General features: G+C 35.6%; 1 protein-coding gene and 1 long non-coding RNA gene across 2 annotated transcripts; one reads left to right on the top strand and one right to left on the bottom strand.

Annotated features, from left to right (window-relative positions):
• Positions 1–997: 997 nt before the first annotated feature.
• Positions 998–10770, bottom strand: LOC109111237 (succinate dehydrogenase [ubiquinone] flavoprotein subunit, mitochondrial). The gene is made up of 15 exons (XM_042745077.1): positions 10640–10770; positions 9612–9695; positions 9297–9458; positions 7236–7379; positions 6934–7098; positions 6658–6806; positions 5670–5794; positions 5335–5503; positions 4973–5168; positions 3780–3951; positions 3467–3585; positions 3165–3276; positions 2474–2604; positions 1645–1758; positions 998–1472 (listed from the first exon to the last, which is right to left on the bottom strand). The coding sequence occupies exons 1-15, from the start codon at positions 10697–10699 to the stop codon at positions 1386–1388; spliced, it is 1989 nt and encodes a 662-aa protein (XP_042601011.1). The 5' UTR covers positions 10700–10770; the 3' UTR covers positions 998–1385.
• Positions 10771–12313: 1543 nt separating this feature from the next.
• LOC122140738 lies at positions 12314–13240 on the top strand. Its single transcript, XR_006157316.1, has 3 exons — positions 12314–12426; positions 12681–12784; positions 12935–13240. It is a non-coding gene; the product is annotated as an uncharacterized LOC122140738 (long non-coding RNA).
• Positions 13241–13833: the final 593 nt, after the last annotated feature.

Consider the following 13833-nt stretch of genomic DNA (forward strand, 5'->3'; position numbering starts at 1 on the left):
TGATGCTCTGATAATCTACAGTCCTCAAGAGACTTTGACACAGAATTACAGAGGCTACACTGCAAGATGCTAACCTCTGATCAGCACCAAAAACAGAGCGGCAAGAGCAGTTTGCAAAAAAAAAAAAAAAAAACCACAAAGGTGAGCCACTAGAGTTCTATGGACAGATGAGATAAAGACTGACCTTTATCTAAATGATGGGAAAGCAAGTGTGGAGAAAAAGGGAACTTTAAATTATCCTAAGCATCATTTGCAGTTGCATCTGGGATATGCAAATAAATATTAGCTTTTAATCTTTTACATCTGCCTTAAGCTCAACTGTTCCAATACTTATGCTCACATCAAATAGTGGAATGAACTCTAAAAGTGCTGTCTTTTTTATTTGTATATTTTAAAATATATCCAAATAAAAAGCACTTACTTCAAATTGTAATATGTTTACAATATTACTGTTTTGACTGTATTTTTGATCCCTTGGTAAGTAAAAGAGACTTTTTTTCAAAATCATTTAAAAATCTCAAACGTACTGAAATCAAACGTACTGGCTTACATTACAAAAGTGTGAAACTACTTGTATAAAAAATAAATTACATGTTCATATCTGTATGAACACTCACTTTTGAGTTTGAACCTCACACTTATTTATCTGAATAACAATGTTGTGTTCATAATATATAAATATACATATATATTTAATATATTAATTTTCCAATGTGGAGAATAAATAATACAAATTCTGGTTTGGTTGACACAATCTTGTCATTGCAGTTTTTCTATCTAGCCTGAGCTTTTCTGTGAACTCCGCTGCCATCCACAGGCGAGAGGACTTTACAACAGCTAAAAAGGCTCTCTTTTAATTCTCAGAAAAACAACACAAAAACTCAAGCATTTTTTTCCCTGCACCTTCACATTTTAAACATGCAAGCTACCAGTCTCTCCAACAAATCTTCTCTTTCCAGTAAACACTAATACATTTGAGCCAATATTACAGTCCCAATCATTATCACCGGATCATCTTTATTGCATTTAAACAGAACATGTAAGATTTACAGAAATTTACATACAGATTAGTTGTAGGCCACAAGGTCAAATACATATGAAACCGTACATTGCATTAACATTACAAACTGCAAAGTTAAGGAGTTGACTAATTTAATTCATTTTCCATAATGTACAAGTGCATCTTAACAGCATTAATAATAACACAGCTGTTATTCTTGTCTTCAGTTACAGAATTTTTTTCATGGAGCCTGAATAGTGCAGTGGAATTTCAACTTTATTGTTCGAATTTCTGATATTTGAGTCTTACTGTGGTCAATAACAAGATATTCATTTATTTATTAGCTGATTATAAATCAGCAAAAGGGCGAAGTCAGCTGGGGTGTTTAATAGGAGCGGATTGCAGGGGGAATAGCAGCACAGTCTTCTGCGTTCAGAGAGTTGTCAATCACAGGTCTGTATTCCAGCGTAACCTGAAACACAGGTTTATACATGTTAGCTCATATTAACGTACACTTTTTTTTTTAAACATCCTTCTTCCTGTATGCAGACTAACAAGAAAGATTTAAAGGTAAACAAATGAAGGGAAAGGTAACAATGGCAAAACACTCTCACAGTGAACTAAAAGGTTCATTATATATTTACCTTTCCTGTCTTGGGGTCCACGTAGGACATTGTGTGTTTCCTCCAGTGCTGTTCGAAAGGCTTCTTCACTTGTCCCTGCAGAGGCTTGGAGTAATCGTACTCATCCACACGGTCCTGTAAGAAAAACAGCAGAACAAAACCATTTAAGACAAGACCATATTATCCACATAACAGTTTTGTCTTTAACACTGCGATGCATATTAAAGGAATAGTTCACCCAAAGATGAAAATATGCAGAAGATGCTTTCAATCTCAGGCCATCCAAGATAAAAATGAGTTTGCTTCTTCATTAGAACAGGTTTGGAGAAATTTAGCATTACATGACATGCTCACCAATGTATCCTCTGCAGTGAATGGGTGCCGTCAGAATGAGAGGCAGCTGATAAAAACATCACAATAATCAACAAATAATCCACACCACTCCAGTCCATCAGTAACTGTCTTGTCGTGAAACGGATCCATTAATGCTTTGACAGTTTGACGTTTAAAACATCTTGATGGATTTGTTTATCCGCATCTTTTTTTCACTTGGTGCATCAGTGCATCAGCTGTTTGGACTCTCAATCTGACGGCACCCATTCACTGCAGTGGATCCATTGCTGAGCAAGTGATTTAATGCTAAATATCTCCAAATCTGTTCTGATGAAGAAACTCATCTACATCTTGATTCCTATAACTATTATTTTAAGCTGAAAGACTACAAGTTACAAGTAAAGAAACATTTACATTTTCAAAAGCTAAGATGTCATTTTTACCAGGTTAAAAAAAAAGGTACTGAGCACTACAAAATGATGTCCTGAGACAAGCATGCTGGTTTCAGAAAGTTCACCTTGAAGTCCTCGCGTGCGTGAGCTCCTCTGCTCTCTTTACGTGCCTCAGCGGAGACGATTGTCTGCACCGCGTTCAACATCAGATTCTGCAGCTCCAGAGTTTCCACCAGATCAGTGTTCCAGACAATGCCTGAAGACAGAAAAGCAGCACAAATGCAATAAGAACCATCATATTGCAGCAATAACACCTTTTTAATACAGTGATGCAGATACCATTCAAAAGTTTTGGGTCAGTTCTTAAATTTGAATTTTTAAAAAATTATCTTAAGGCTCACAGAGGCTACGTTTACTTGAATACAAATACAGTAAAAACAGTAACAATGTAAAATATTATTACAATTTAAAATAACTATTTTCTATTTTATGTAATGTATTTCTGGGATTAAAGCTGAATTTTCAGCATCATTACTCCAGTCTTTAGAGTCACATGATCCTTCAGACATCATTCTAATATTTCTGATTATCATCAATGTTGACAGTTGTGCTGCTTCAGATTTTTGTGGAAATCATGATTTGATGGGATTCTTTGATGAATAGAAAGAAAAGCATTTATTTGAAACCAAAATCCCATCTGTCACTTTTAATCAGCGCTGAATGAAAATCTGAATCGTACTGACCGCAAACATTTGAAAAATACTGAATGTGAGCACAGAGATACTTGATTTCTAATTCATTCCAGTCTTCTCTGACCTCTGTCAAATGTCTTGATGTCATCCAGAGACTTGTAGACAGAGTCCATCTTTTCACAGCCCTCCTTGAGGACGTCTCCGGTGCGGAACACAGCAGCATGATTCTGCATGGTCTGAGGTCCAAAAGAAAAACAAAACAGATTCAATTACTTTGAAATAACTACTTGAGATCATCCTAAATCATAAGATGAGGCTATCATATGCTTCAATTCTATTCAATTCAATTCCTAGCAGCATCCTGTTGATCAGTCAATAATTTTAGGATTCTTTTTAGAAATAAAGAACTGCAGTGAGGTGACGGACCTTCTGCATATTCAGTCTGATCTCTGAGGTTCTGGTACTGCCGTTAGCAAAGCGGATCTTGTCCAGATTGGCGACAGATGCTTCTCCTGCATTGGGTTTCAGAGGGGAAAGCTTCTCTCCTATCAGAAAGAAAGAAAGATAGATAAACAAATCACAACTGAATGTAAAACAACTTTGTTAAATATGTAAATCAATACTTTTCAGGATTGTGTCTTGTCTAAAAAAAAAAAAAAAAAAAAAAAAAAAAAAAAAAAAACTCACAAAAAAAAATTATCACGCATTCCTTCACCATTTCAGGGTGTATTGAAGCTACCTGGAGTGTTTGTCTCAGCAATGGTCAGGGCACAAGCGCGTCCAAACACAACCAGATCCAGCAGTGAGTTTGCACCCAGGCGGTTGGCACCGTGCACCGATGCACAGCCGGACTCCCCGCAGGCGTACAGGCCTGGCACCACCATATCCTCTCCATTCTCATGAGTGATGACCTGCCACGATTAGAGAGAGGATATTAGCATTATATTCTCATGATCAGGGTCACTTCCAAAGAGATTTTACCATTTGTGCTTAACGCTCATAATGCATTCAAAATCTGTATACTATTTTCACAATTTGGGTCCTATTCGATGCAAAGATCCATAGCTTAATAATTTTTTAATACAGTTAAACAAAAAATTTATTAAATTCTGTTGAATTTATAACTCTTGACTGCTCAAAAATCCCAATTTACGAAACCTACATATTTATTTCTAACAAAATAACACTAAAACAACAAAATATTACTCTGATATGAACTTGCATAAACATTCATTTTAAGATGAAAAGGTAATTAATTTTTCTGCTGCACTGCAATGTTTCATGAACAGGCCTTTATCAACAACATTTAGTCCTAAAAGTGTGTGAAAAATGGGAAACACACTAAATATATTTAACACTAATATATAATATAATTTTACAAAAAGCATTTGACACTTGACATTCCATACATGAAACATTTTTCTTTTAATGACTGTGTCTTTAAAAAAATTGTAAAAAAAAAAAAGAAAAAAAGAAAATTTCCATTGTTTCATTTCATTAACCCTATTTGAGCATATTTGATCTTTTTTTTTTTGTTTTGCTATTTTTACTTTGTCACTTTGAAGTCTAATGTAATGAGTTTTTTTTTTTTTTTTTTGCAATTTAATCAATCTTGAATAAAAATATAATTTCCCAATTTTTTCGGAATGGTAGTGTAAACCTATTACAACTACAGTTCTAATATAAAACTGTGTACATGTATAAATGGTGCTACGACAAACAGTGCAGGACAAGTTACACTTCATATTGTATTACTTATGCATTTGCTGTGTGTGTGCACTTGGATGGGTTACATGCAGAGCACCAATTCCGAGTATGGGTTACCATACTTGGCAAATGTCACGACTTTCACTTTCACTTCACTTTCATTTGGAGTTCATTCAAATGCCCAACCTAAGCAGTAGCAATAGTAATACTCATGCATCACAGTACCTGTCCCTTGTAGTTGGTGGGGATGCCGCCCATGTTGTAGTGGACGGTGGGTAATACTGGGATGGGCTCTTTTGTGACGTCCACTCCAGCAAAGATCATGGCGGTCTCAGAGATGCCGGGCAGGCGAGTAGCAAGCTGCTGGGGCGGAAGATGATGGAGCTGCAGGTAGACGTGGTCTTTATCTGGCCCAACACCTCTGGAGGGAACAGGGTGGAAACTCTTTGTTCATTTATTAATCACTCACTCACACACTGTCTTTGAAAATGACGTTAACAACAAACTTGCAATACCTTAAACAGTACATTAAAATGAAGGAACAAAATCACACAGTGATATTACAGTAAAAATGAAGTATATTATACCTTCCTTCCCTGATCTCGATGGTCATGGACCGTGAGACCACGTCCCTAGAGGCCAAATCTTTAGCATTGGGTGCGTATCGTTCCATGAACCTCTCGCCTTCACTATTGATCAAGATTCCTCCCTCTCCACGGCAGCCCTCTGTGATCAGGCATCCGGCTCCGTAGATTCCTAAGAGAAATTACATCATTTAAAACTGAGGACAACAGTGGAAGAGCTGGATATTTAGAACCACAGCTGTAATATATAACAGCTAGATATTGCCAAAGCCATAGAGATGTTATAGAGTCAAGGTATTCTAAAGGACTTGTCCAGGTTTATGAAAGATGAAGCTCACCTGTGGGGTGGAACTGCACAAATTCAAGATCCTGGCAGGGCAGTCCAGCACGGGTCACCATGGCATTACCGTCTCCTGTGCTGGTGTGGGCTGATGTACAGCTGAAGAATGTGCGGCCATAACCACTGCAGAGAAAACACAATAAATATCTTTATTTGTATGTTGTAATAACACACACTGCAATAAGACTATGTGCACCCTCACTGTAAAACCAAACTTTACAAATAATAAATACATTCTACTTACAAATATTTATTTTTTTAAATAAAAGGGACAACATTTGCCATTTACAAAGTAAATAAATTCTAACAATCAAACAAACTTACAGAAATGTAATTAAAAACTAGTTTTAGAAAAAACTGTTTTTATCATTTTGTTTTAAAAAACCTTCTGAATACTAGTGTTAACTAAATCAAAACTACAATATTCAATTCATAATCTTAATGAAATAAATCTGAAATATAAATATTAGATGAATGACTTAAATTAGAAAATAGAAACTATTTAAAAATAAAATGAAGTGATAAAATTACTGAAATAAAAAAACAATGAATGAAAATAAAAAAGCACTAATAAAAATAAAACTAGATCACATAACAAGATTACTAAAACTAAAATAAAAACTGAAAACATAAAAATAAAAGCTAATTCGAAATATTAATAAACACTATATTAGTAAATAAATAATACTAAAACTGCTTAAATGGATAGTTTACCCAAAATCAAAAATGTTTTCATCATTTACACACCCTCAAGCTGTTTCAAACTTGCATGAATTTCTTTCTTCTGGTGAACGCTAAATACAGAAAGATATTTTTGAAGAATGTGGGTAACTAAATAGTTGCTGGTCCCTTACCATGGAAATCAATGGGTACCAACAGTTGTTTGGTTACTCACGTTCTTAAGAATATCTTCTTTCGTGTTTAGCAGAAGAAAGAAACTCATACAGGTTTGGAACAACTTTAAGACATAAAACCTGATTATTTACCCAGTGGCGATGACTGTGTTCTTGGCTCTGAATCGGTGGATGGATCCGTCCTCCATGCACAGTGCAATGACTCCCTTACACTCGCCATCCTCCATCAGCAGATCCAGGGCAAAATACTCCACAAAGTAACTGGTGTCATACCTTAGAGACTAGACACAAACAGAAACATTTAGACAGGACTCAACAGGTGTCCCCGTTCACGCTGAATTGTTTTGTAAAAGGATTTTATATCTTGACTTCTTGAAGTTTTAAGGAACATCAGCCCAGATCACTCACCTGTCCATAGAGTGTGTGAAGAAGAGAGTGACCCGTCCTGTCTGCCACACAGCAGCATCTGTGAGCCTGACCTCCTTTACCGAACTTCAGACTCTGGCCTCCGAAGGCGCGCTGATAGATCCTCCCTTCCTCGGTACGGCTGAATGGCATACCGAAGTTCTCCAGCTGAAAAGACACAACAACCTCTCACGAGACGGAAATCACAATCTAAACCAATTCTATTGAGACAAGGAAACAGGAGTTCAGAAATCCTTCTTCTGATCCAGTCTCCTGGCAGTAAAGCTGACAGCGGCAGGCTTCACCTCCACCACTGCAGCAGGCGCCTGCTCTGTCATGTAGTGAATGGCATCCTGGTCTCCCAGCCAATCAGATCCCTTCACTGTGTCATAAAAGTGCCAACGCCAGTCGTCCTCCTCCATGTTGCCTAATGCAGCATTAATTCCACCCTATTTTATAAACGAAAAGAAACGAGAAAGTTATCATTTTTGTTGTAATTTATTTAATAAGGTTAACACTTAGTTTTTTCTAATTTTGTTCAGAAAAGACAAGTGTTTACTTACACACACACACACATATATATATATATATATATATATATATAGCAGTGCTGTCAAACGATTAATCGCATCCAATTTTTTTTTACATAATATGTGTGTACTCTATATATATATTATGTATATATAAATACACACACATGCATGTATATATTTCAGAAAAATATGCTTTATTTTTACATATTAAATATATTTATTACAATATAAATAATGTGCTTATAAATATAGTCATGTAAATATTTTCAAAATATATACTGTATGTGTATGTATTATATATATATTTATATATATATATATATATATATATATATATATATATATATATATATATATATATATATATATATATATACATAGTTCGAACAACACTTAAATCTTTTATATTTTATAACTTTTAATGATGTATTAGTTGGAACAACACTTAAAACTTTTATATTTTATAACTTTTAAAACTCCGACAGCCCACTTCTCAGCACTTTTATTTTTTCAGAGTGGTGTAAGAATATCAGAGGTGTAGTTTCAAAGGTTGAACTCCACTGTGAACTTTAGACGTCTTTAGCTGAAAATCAGACAATCTGAAGAACTGATTCCAATTCACGATTGTCCTGAGCAAATGAATCTGACGCATCAGAGTCTTAATATTTATTGTCCTGGCTTTAGGAATTACCTGCAATAAATATCAGCAAAACCTGATCTATAAAACCTAGCATAAATCCAGATGACAGGCAGGTTGTGCTGCTGAAGTACATGAGAGGGTATAGACCCCTTAATCGCCTACGTCACTGTGACGTCACCGCTCTAGCTGGAGGCAAAACATAAGGAAGAACTCATAGCAGGCGCGCTAAAAGTTTGAGGTTTTGACTTTAAAATGACGTCTTGTTGTGTTTTTGGCTGCCAGAATAGAAGGAACAGCACTTTTGATTCAAAACTAAAGTTTCACCGGATCCCGGCCGACATTCCTTCACAGAAATCAAGAAGACAATTGTGGTTGAATGCAATACGGCGTACAGACTAGACAGAGACGATCATAAATAATGCTCGTGTTTGCAGTGCACACTTCATATTAGGTAAAATAATCTATGCATATGTACTGGTGTGTCGGTTTTTTATCTAGTACAAATCAGCAAGTTTATGTTTTTTATAGGTGAAAAGTCGCCAACCTTCAGCACACTAGCTAGCTTAAATGTTAAACAAACATACAGCGATAGATGTGTGTGCCATCCTTTGAATGGTCTCTTAAAATAATCCACATTGCTAATCATAGTTAGCCCAGCGATAAATTACATTAGACAATAAGCCTTGACAAAATTCCCCAAGCCACCCGAAAGTAATTCATATGTTGTCTAGGAAATATCCAAAACCTGGTTAAAATGTTTCCAATGAGAACAAGATACAAGAACTACACCAGGCTTAGCTAAAAATAAATAAATAAATAAATTAGGCTACTGTAATGTTATCCACTTGTCATTATATTTTGGTCAGATAACCAGTTTGGTCAGTGAACTGAGTGATCAACTGAATTAATTGATAAATGTATGCTAACTCCCACTTTTTTTATTATTATTTTTTTTGTCACGGTCCCCGCAGAGTCAGTGACTGTACATATTTGGACAGTTCCGAACCTTCTTCTGCATCCATGTTTAATAAATCCCTCCTAAAACGTGCTAGTTTACGCTTGTCAACATTGCGTCCGCGCCTCTTTTTGCCTCCAGCTAAGCCCCGCCCACCCGGAGACGTTGCAATGTTTACAAACTTTTAAGGGGTCTATAAGAGGGCAGATTGTTTCGTTACTAGAGGAAATCTCCAAACCTGTGCGGCCACCGTGTGTGAGCGGGTGGGGAAAAGTTTGGTGACACAGGCGGTGTTAAAACCGGCCTCAGACAGCCCGAACGCCGCACGCAGCCCTGCGCCACCGGCTCCCACCACGACAGCGTCAAACTCATGGTCTACTACTGGATACTGAGTGGAGATCTGAGGAGACAAATACCAACAACACAGTGATCACACCAGGCCTCCAGCCTATCTATCTCACCTTATCAGCCTGCTATGGTGGTGCATATATGCATATAACTGTCAAAATTAAAGCTGATGAAGCCAAACAATTATTATATTATACATACTTACACCATCTGAGACTTTTGCATCTCCCTTTTTTCCATAAACTGAGAAATGCAACTTGCGGTTGCTCGCCTGGCACACCGCTGGCAGCTGGATAAAGCAACAAAAAGTGTTTTTAATAGTCAAAAACCCAAAGCGAAGTCACATCTGTGATGTTTATCTATGTTTGTACATTTTAATGCTTAACCTAAAATTAACTGAGTATTTATTCAGTTCAATTCAATCCAAATTTAATTGTACAGACAAACAAAGTTTTGAAGCAGCTTTACAGAAAATTAATGTTTCAACAATTTAAAATAGATATAATTTATTTATTTGTTTATTTTCATCTTCACCTCCCTTCTGCTTGATTTTTTCTTCATTTATTTATTTTTTTCTATTCTGTATATTAAAATTAATATACAATAAAAAAATATATATATGCAATAAAAAGTCATGCAGTATTTTAGTAAATGACAAATTCCATTTTTAATAAAACATCACTGCAACCCAACACAGTATTCACACATTATTCAAATGTATTCTGGTGACGTAACAATAAGACATCTGCTTATACGTTAGTTTAATTTTAATAGATAGATAAAATATAGATTGGAGACTGATTGAGGATACATGAGAGCCGCGATCAAATTAAAATCATGCATCCAGACACTTAAAAAGTGATCGTATCTAACATAATGAGTATTCAACATCACATGGCTAATGCTAATGTTGCCTGCTTGACCTTCAATGGATTTGTTTACAAACTATCCAATCTTTACTTCTATGAAATGTCACAGTGCATAAGGTGAAAAACCCCCAAGCATCACTGCTAAAAGACAAGCTCCATTAATAAAAGAGCATCACATAAACGTACACTCCTGTGACAGAGGTAGTGTTACTTAACCGAGCAGATGACGATGGTTACAAAACCAACACATAACAGACTACAACAGATCATAGCGACATCTGAGTATAAAGCATTCAAACTTTCGGCCTGCACTGGACACATGCCATTACAAAACAAAGTATGCCAAGTATAAGAGAGGACTTACAGCTTTAGATGATACAATCTTTCTCCCGAGGACACGGGAGGCAGCGCACACCGCAGACATGTTGCTCGATTCTGACTGAAACACACGGGAAGTCCAACTCTTTTCCACCAATCGGTTCTTTCGAACAGTTAAATGATTCAGTGAATCTTTTCCCCTGGCTTCACGACGCGGCGTATTGACTCGATTAGGCTTTAGTGTAAAGTTGTATATTTTAATTGCATGTGTAGGTCAGCTTGTTTTAGCAGTGATTCAGCTCATAAAAATATAAAGTCAAGTACAGTGTCGGGGATTATCTAGTTACATGATACATGATAGGTAAAAATTGATAGCCTGAATGCACTGTAAGTCGCTTTGGATAAAAGCGTCTGCTAAATGCATAAATTTAATTTTAATTTAATTTAACTTAATTTACATGTAACTAAATTACGTAATTTAATTAAATTACAGTTACTTATGAAAATGTTAATTATTACAAAGGGGGTTACATCTGATTTTTTTTTTTTTTCCACACACAGATTTAATTGATTTCTTTCCCAAATTGCATTGACTGCTCAAAAAACCTGAGACACCAGTGTTTCAGGAGTCCAATACACATAAAACAACAAATGCATATTCCAAAAATTATAAATTAACTACCAGCATTTCCTGACATATTTACCATGCAAAGAAAATGAAACAAAACCAAGGCATTGTTAGATACCAGTGTTTCCAGTCAAAGATTTGATCTCAAAAACAGTATCACAGCTATTAAACTATTTCTGTAAATCTGTATTTAACCTCAGAACGATCTCAAAGTAAAAAGAGATGCTATAAATTCTGATTTTGCAGCTGCTGTGCTTACAATTAATTATTATAATCTTAATTCAAGGATTTTAAAATTCTGACAGTCTGTGAGATTAGCCTTATCTGCTTTGAATGTTTGAAAATGATTAATAGTTCAAAACAATAAAAAATTAGAAAAGTAATCAAAAAGTAATCAAATGTAATCAGTTACATTACAGTACTTTAATAAAGTAACTGAAATAGTTATTACATTTTAAATAAAGTAACTTGTAATCTGTAGGCTAATCTAATCTTTTACATTTCCAAAATAACTCTCCCAACACTGGTCAATTAACTTTTCGCACCATCATCCAAATATTTGGTTCACACAATCGACACTCATTTAAAATATGTAAATAAATGCTTGCTATATAGTGAAAAATAAAACAAATAGCACATAAACTTTTTTCTCTTCATCAATTAATTAATGATAATTATAAACAAATAATTGTAGTTTTTTTTATATAAACAAAAGATTTGCAACTTAAACATTTGCCACTTAATTTAACACGTAATTACATAAAAGATTGCTGTGAAAGTGTAAATACATGCAGAGCAGGTAGCCAGCTGTCAATCTCAATCACTGACTTAAAAGATCCGAGCGATTCGGTTCGAATGATTCACGAATCACTAGCTTCAGTGAGGACCGTACCAATGATTGTCCACAGTGGGGGGATTTCTCGGTTAGTGTTGTGCAAAAAAAAAAAAAACAAAAAAAAAAACCTACTTCGAAGCTGGGTGGAGTTATTTACTATAAATGCAACTGTATAGAGTAACTCTCACACTTATAAATAAGCGATCATTTTGTCCGAGAACACTGACGCAAGTGTTAGCCCTACCTATGTATGGAAGCGACTATTGGAATATATTTGATAATGGACAGGTGCTTCGAATACTTGAAAGTTAACAATGATATTTGATGTAGTACTCTATTGACAACATATATTGTGCTTGCATGACTAATGGTAAATATTATTTGTTAAAAGAATAGTAACTAGCCAAATCGCGTATAGATGTCTTTGGAACAGGAAACTTAGAAGATCTTGCTGCTCAAGAATTTAACTTCAGTTTCATTTTGTTTGCATGAAGACAATAATGCATCACTATAAAGTAAAACTAGGCAGTTGTTTTCTCAAGTCATTTAATGTCAGAATTTACAGCCTTTCCCCATTTTATCACATTGACCAAATGTTTGATATAGAATGCATTTATTTTTCAGCTGCAGTCCACATGAATTATCTGAACGATCCTCAGGACTGGAATATAAGGCCAGAGAGACAGGGTGGTGGTGGTGACAGCAGCAAGTGGGATTTTGCCCTCCTGGTGCCCATGCAACACTATTGCTTTAGCAGGATGTACATTGTGATTAACTGCATTTCCAATTGTACATTGCTTAAGTAGCATATACATTGTGATTAATTGCATTTCATATTTTATATATTTAATTTTTATTTTTATTGTTTTATGTCTTAGGATGGGTCCAAGGAGTCTCTAATGTAAATTGAGGAGGTCAAAGTCAAGTATGAAAAGACCGTAAAGACAATCCAGAAGGACCTGGATGTGAAATACTTCAGTTGGCAGCTGTCTGTCGTAATGTTGACTAGCACAATCACAATCCGCCAACAATACCAGCTACTAGCACTGTTTTTTAGTGTTAAATAGACGCCATTTTTTTCTTCTTTTTTTTCCCCCCAACAGTTAAACAGTTTCCCACAGAAAAAAAACAGGAGGTGCTGCAGCACCCTCAGCACCCCCACTTCCGGCGCCTATGCCCGGGCGCCGCAGCTTAAATGGCTGCCCACTGCTCAGGGTGTGTGTATGTTCACTGCTGTGTGTGTGCAGTTTGGATGGGTTTAATACAGAGCACGAATTCTGTTGTTAAAAAACAACAACAACAACAAAATAATCCCCCATCATTGGATTGCAAAACACATCTCTAGCAATGAAAATGGAGCAAGTCAGGCCATCCTTAGCTCCAGAAGGGGTGGGAACTTAAATAAGCTTTGCATTTTCAGAACCAGTTTAATCAGTGCTGAATGCATAGTTGAGGGGGAACAGCCAAAAAAAAAAAGATTTAAGAGGAATAATATCATTCCGTCCTTCAGTCTCTTCTGATCCCTAAAGACAAGGTAAGCCACTTAAGCATACTGCATTATATGTACACCTGAAGTTATTTAGGTGTAACATAAAAAAGATATAGCCTATATGCATACCATTATGTGTTGGGGCATGTAGATATAAAGTTACCACACCCAGTTGTGCAGTAACATATTTCATGAAGCTGATTTCAATGTTTTTTTCATTCATGAAACCAGCAAACAAAAGCAACGAGCTGATGTTATTCTAACTTAATCATAAAGTAATAATAATAA

This window comes from Cyprinus carpio, chromosome B19, assembly GCF_018340385.1.
Source record: "Cyprinus carpio isolate SPL01 chromosome B19, ASM1834038v1, whole genome shotgun sequence".
Classification (NCBI taxonomy): domain Eukaryota; kingdom Metazoa; phylum Chordata; class Actinopteri; order Cypriniformes; family Cyprinidae; genus Cyprinus; species Cyprinus carpio.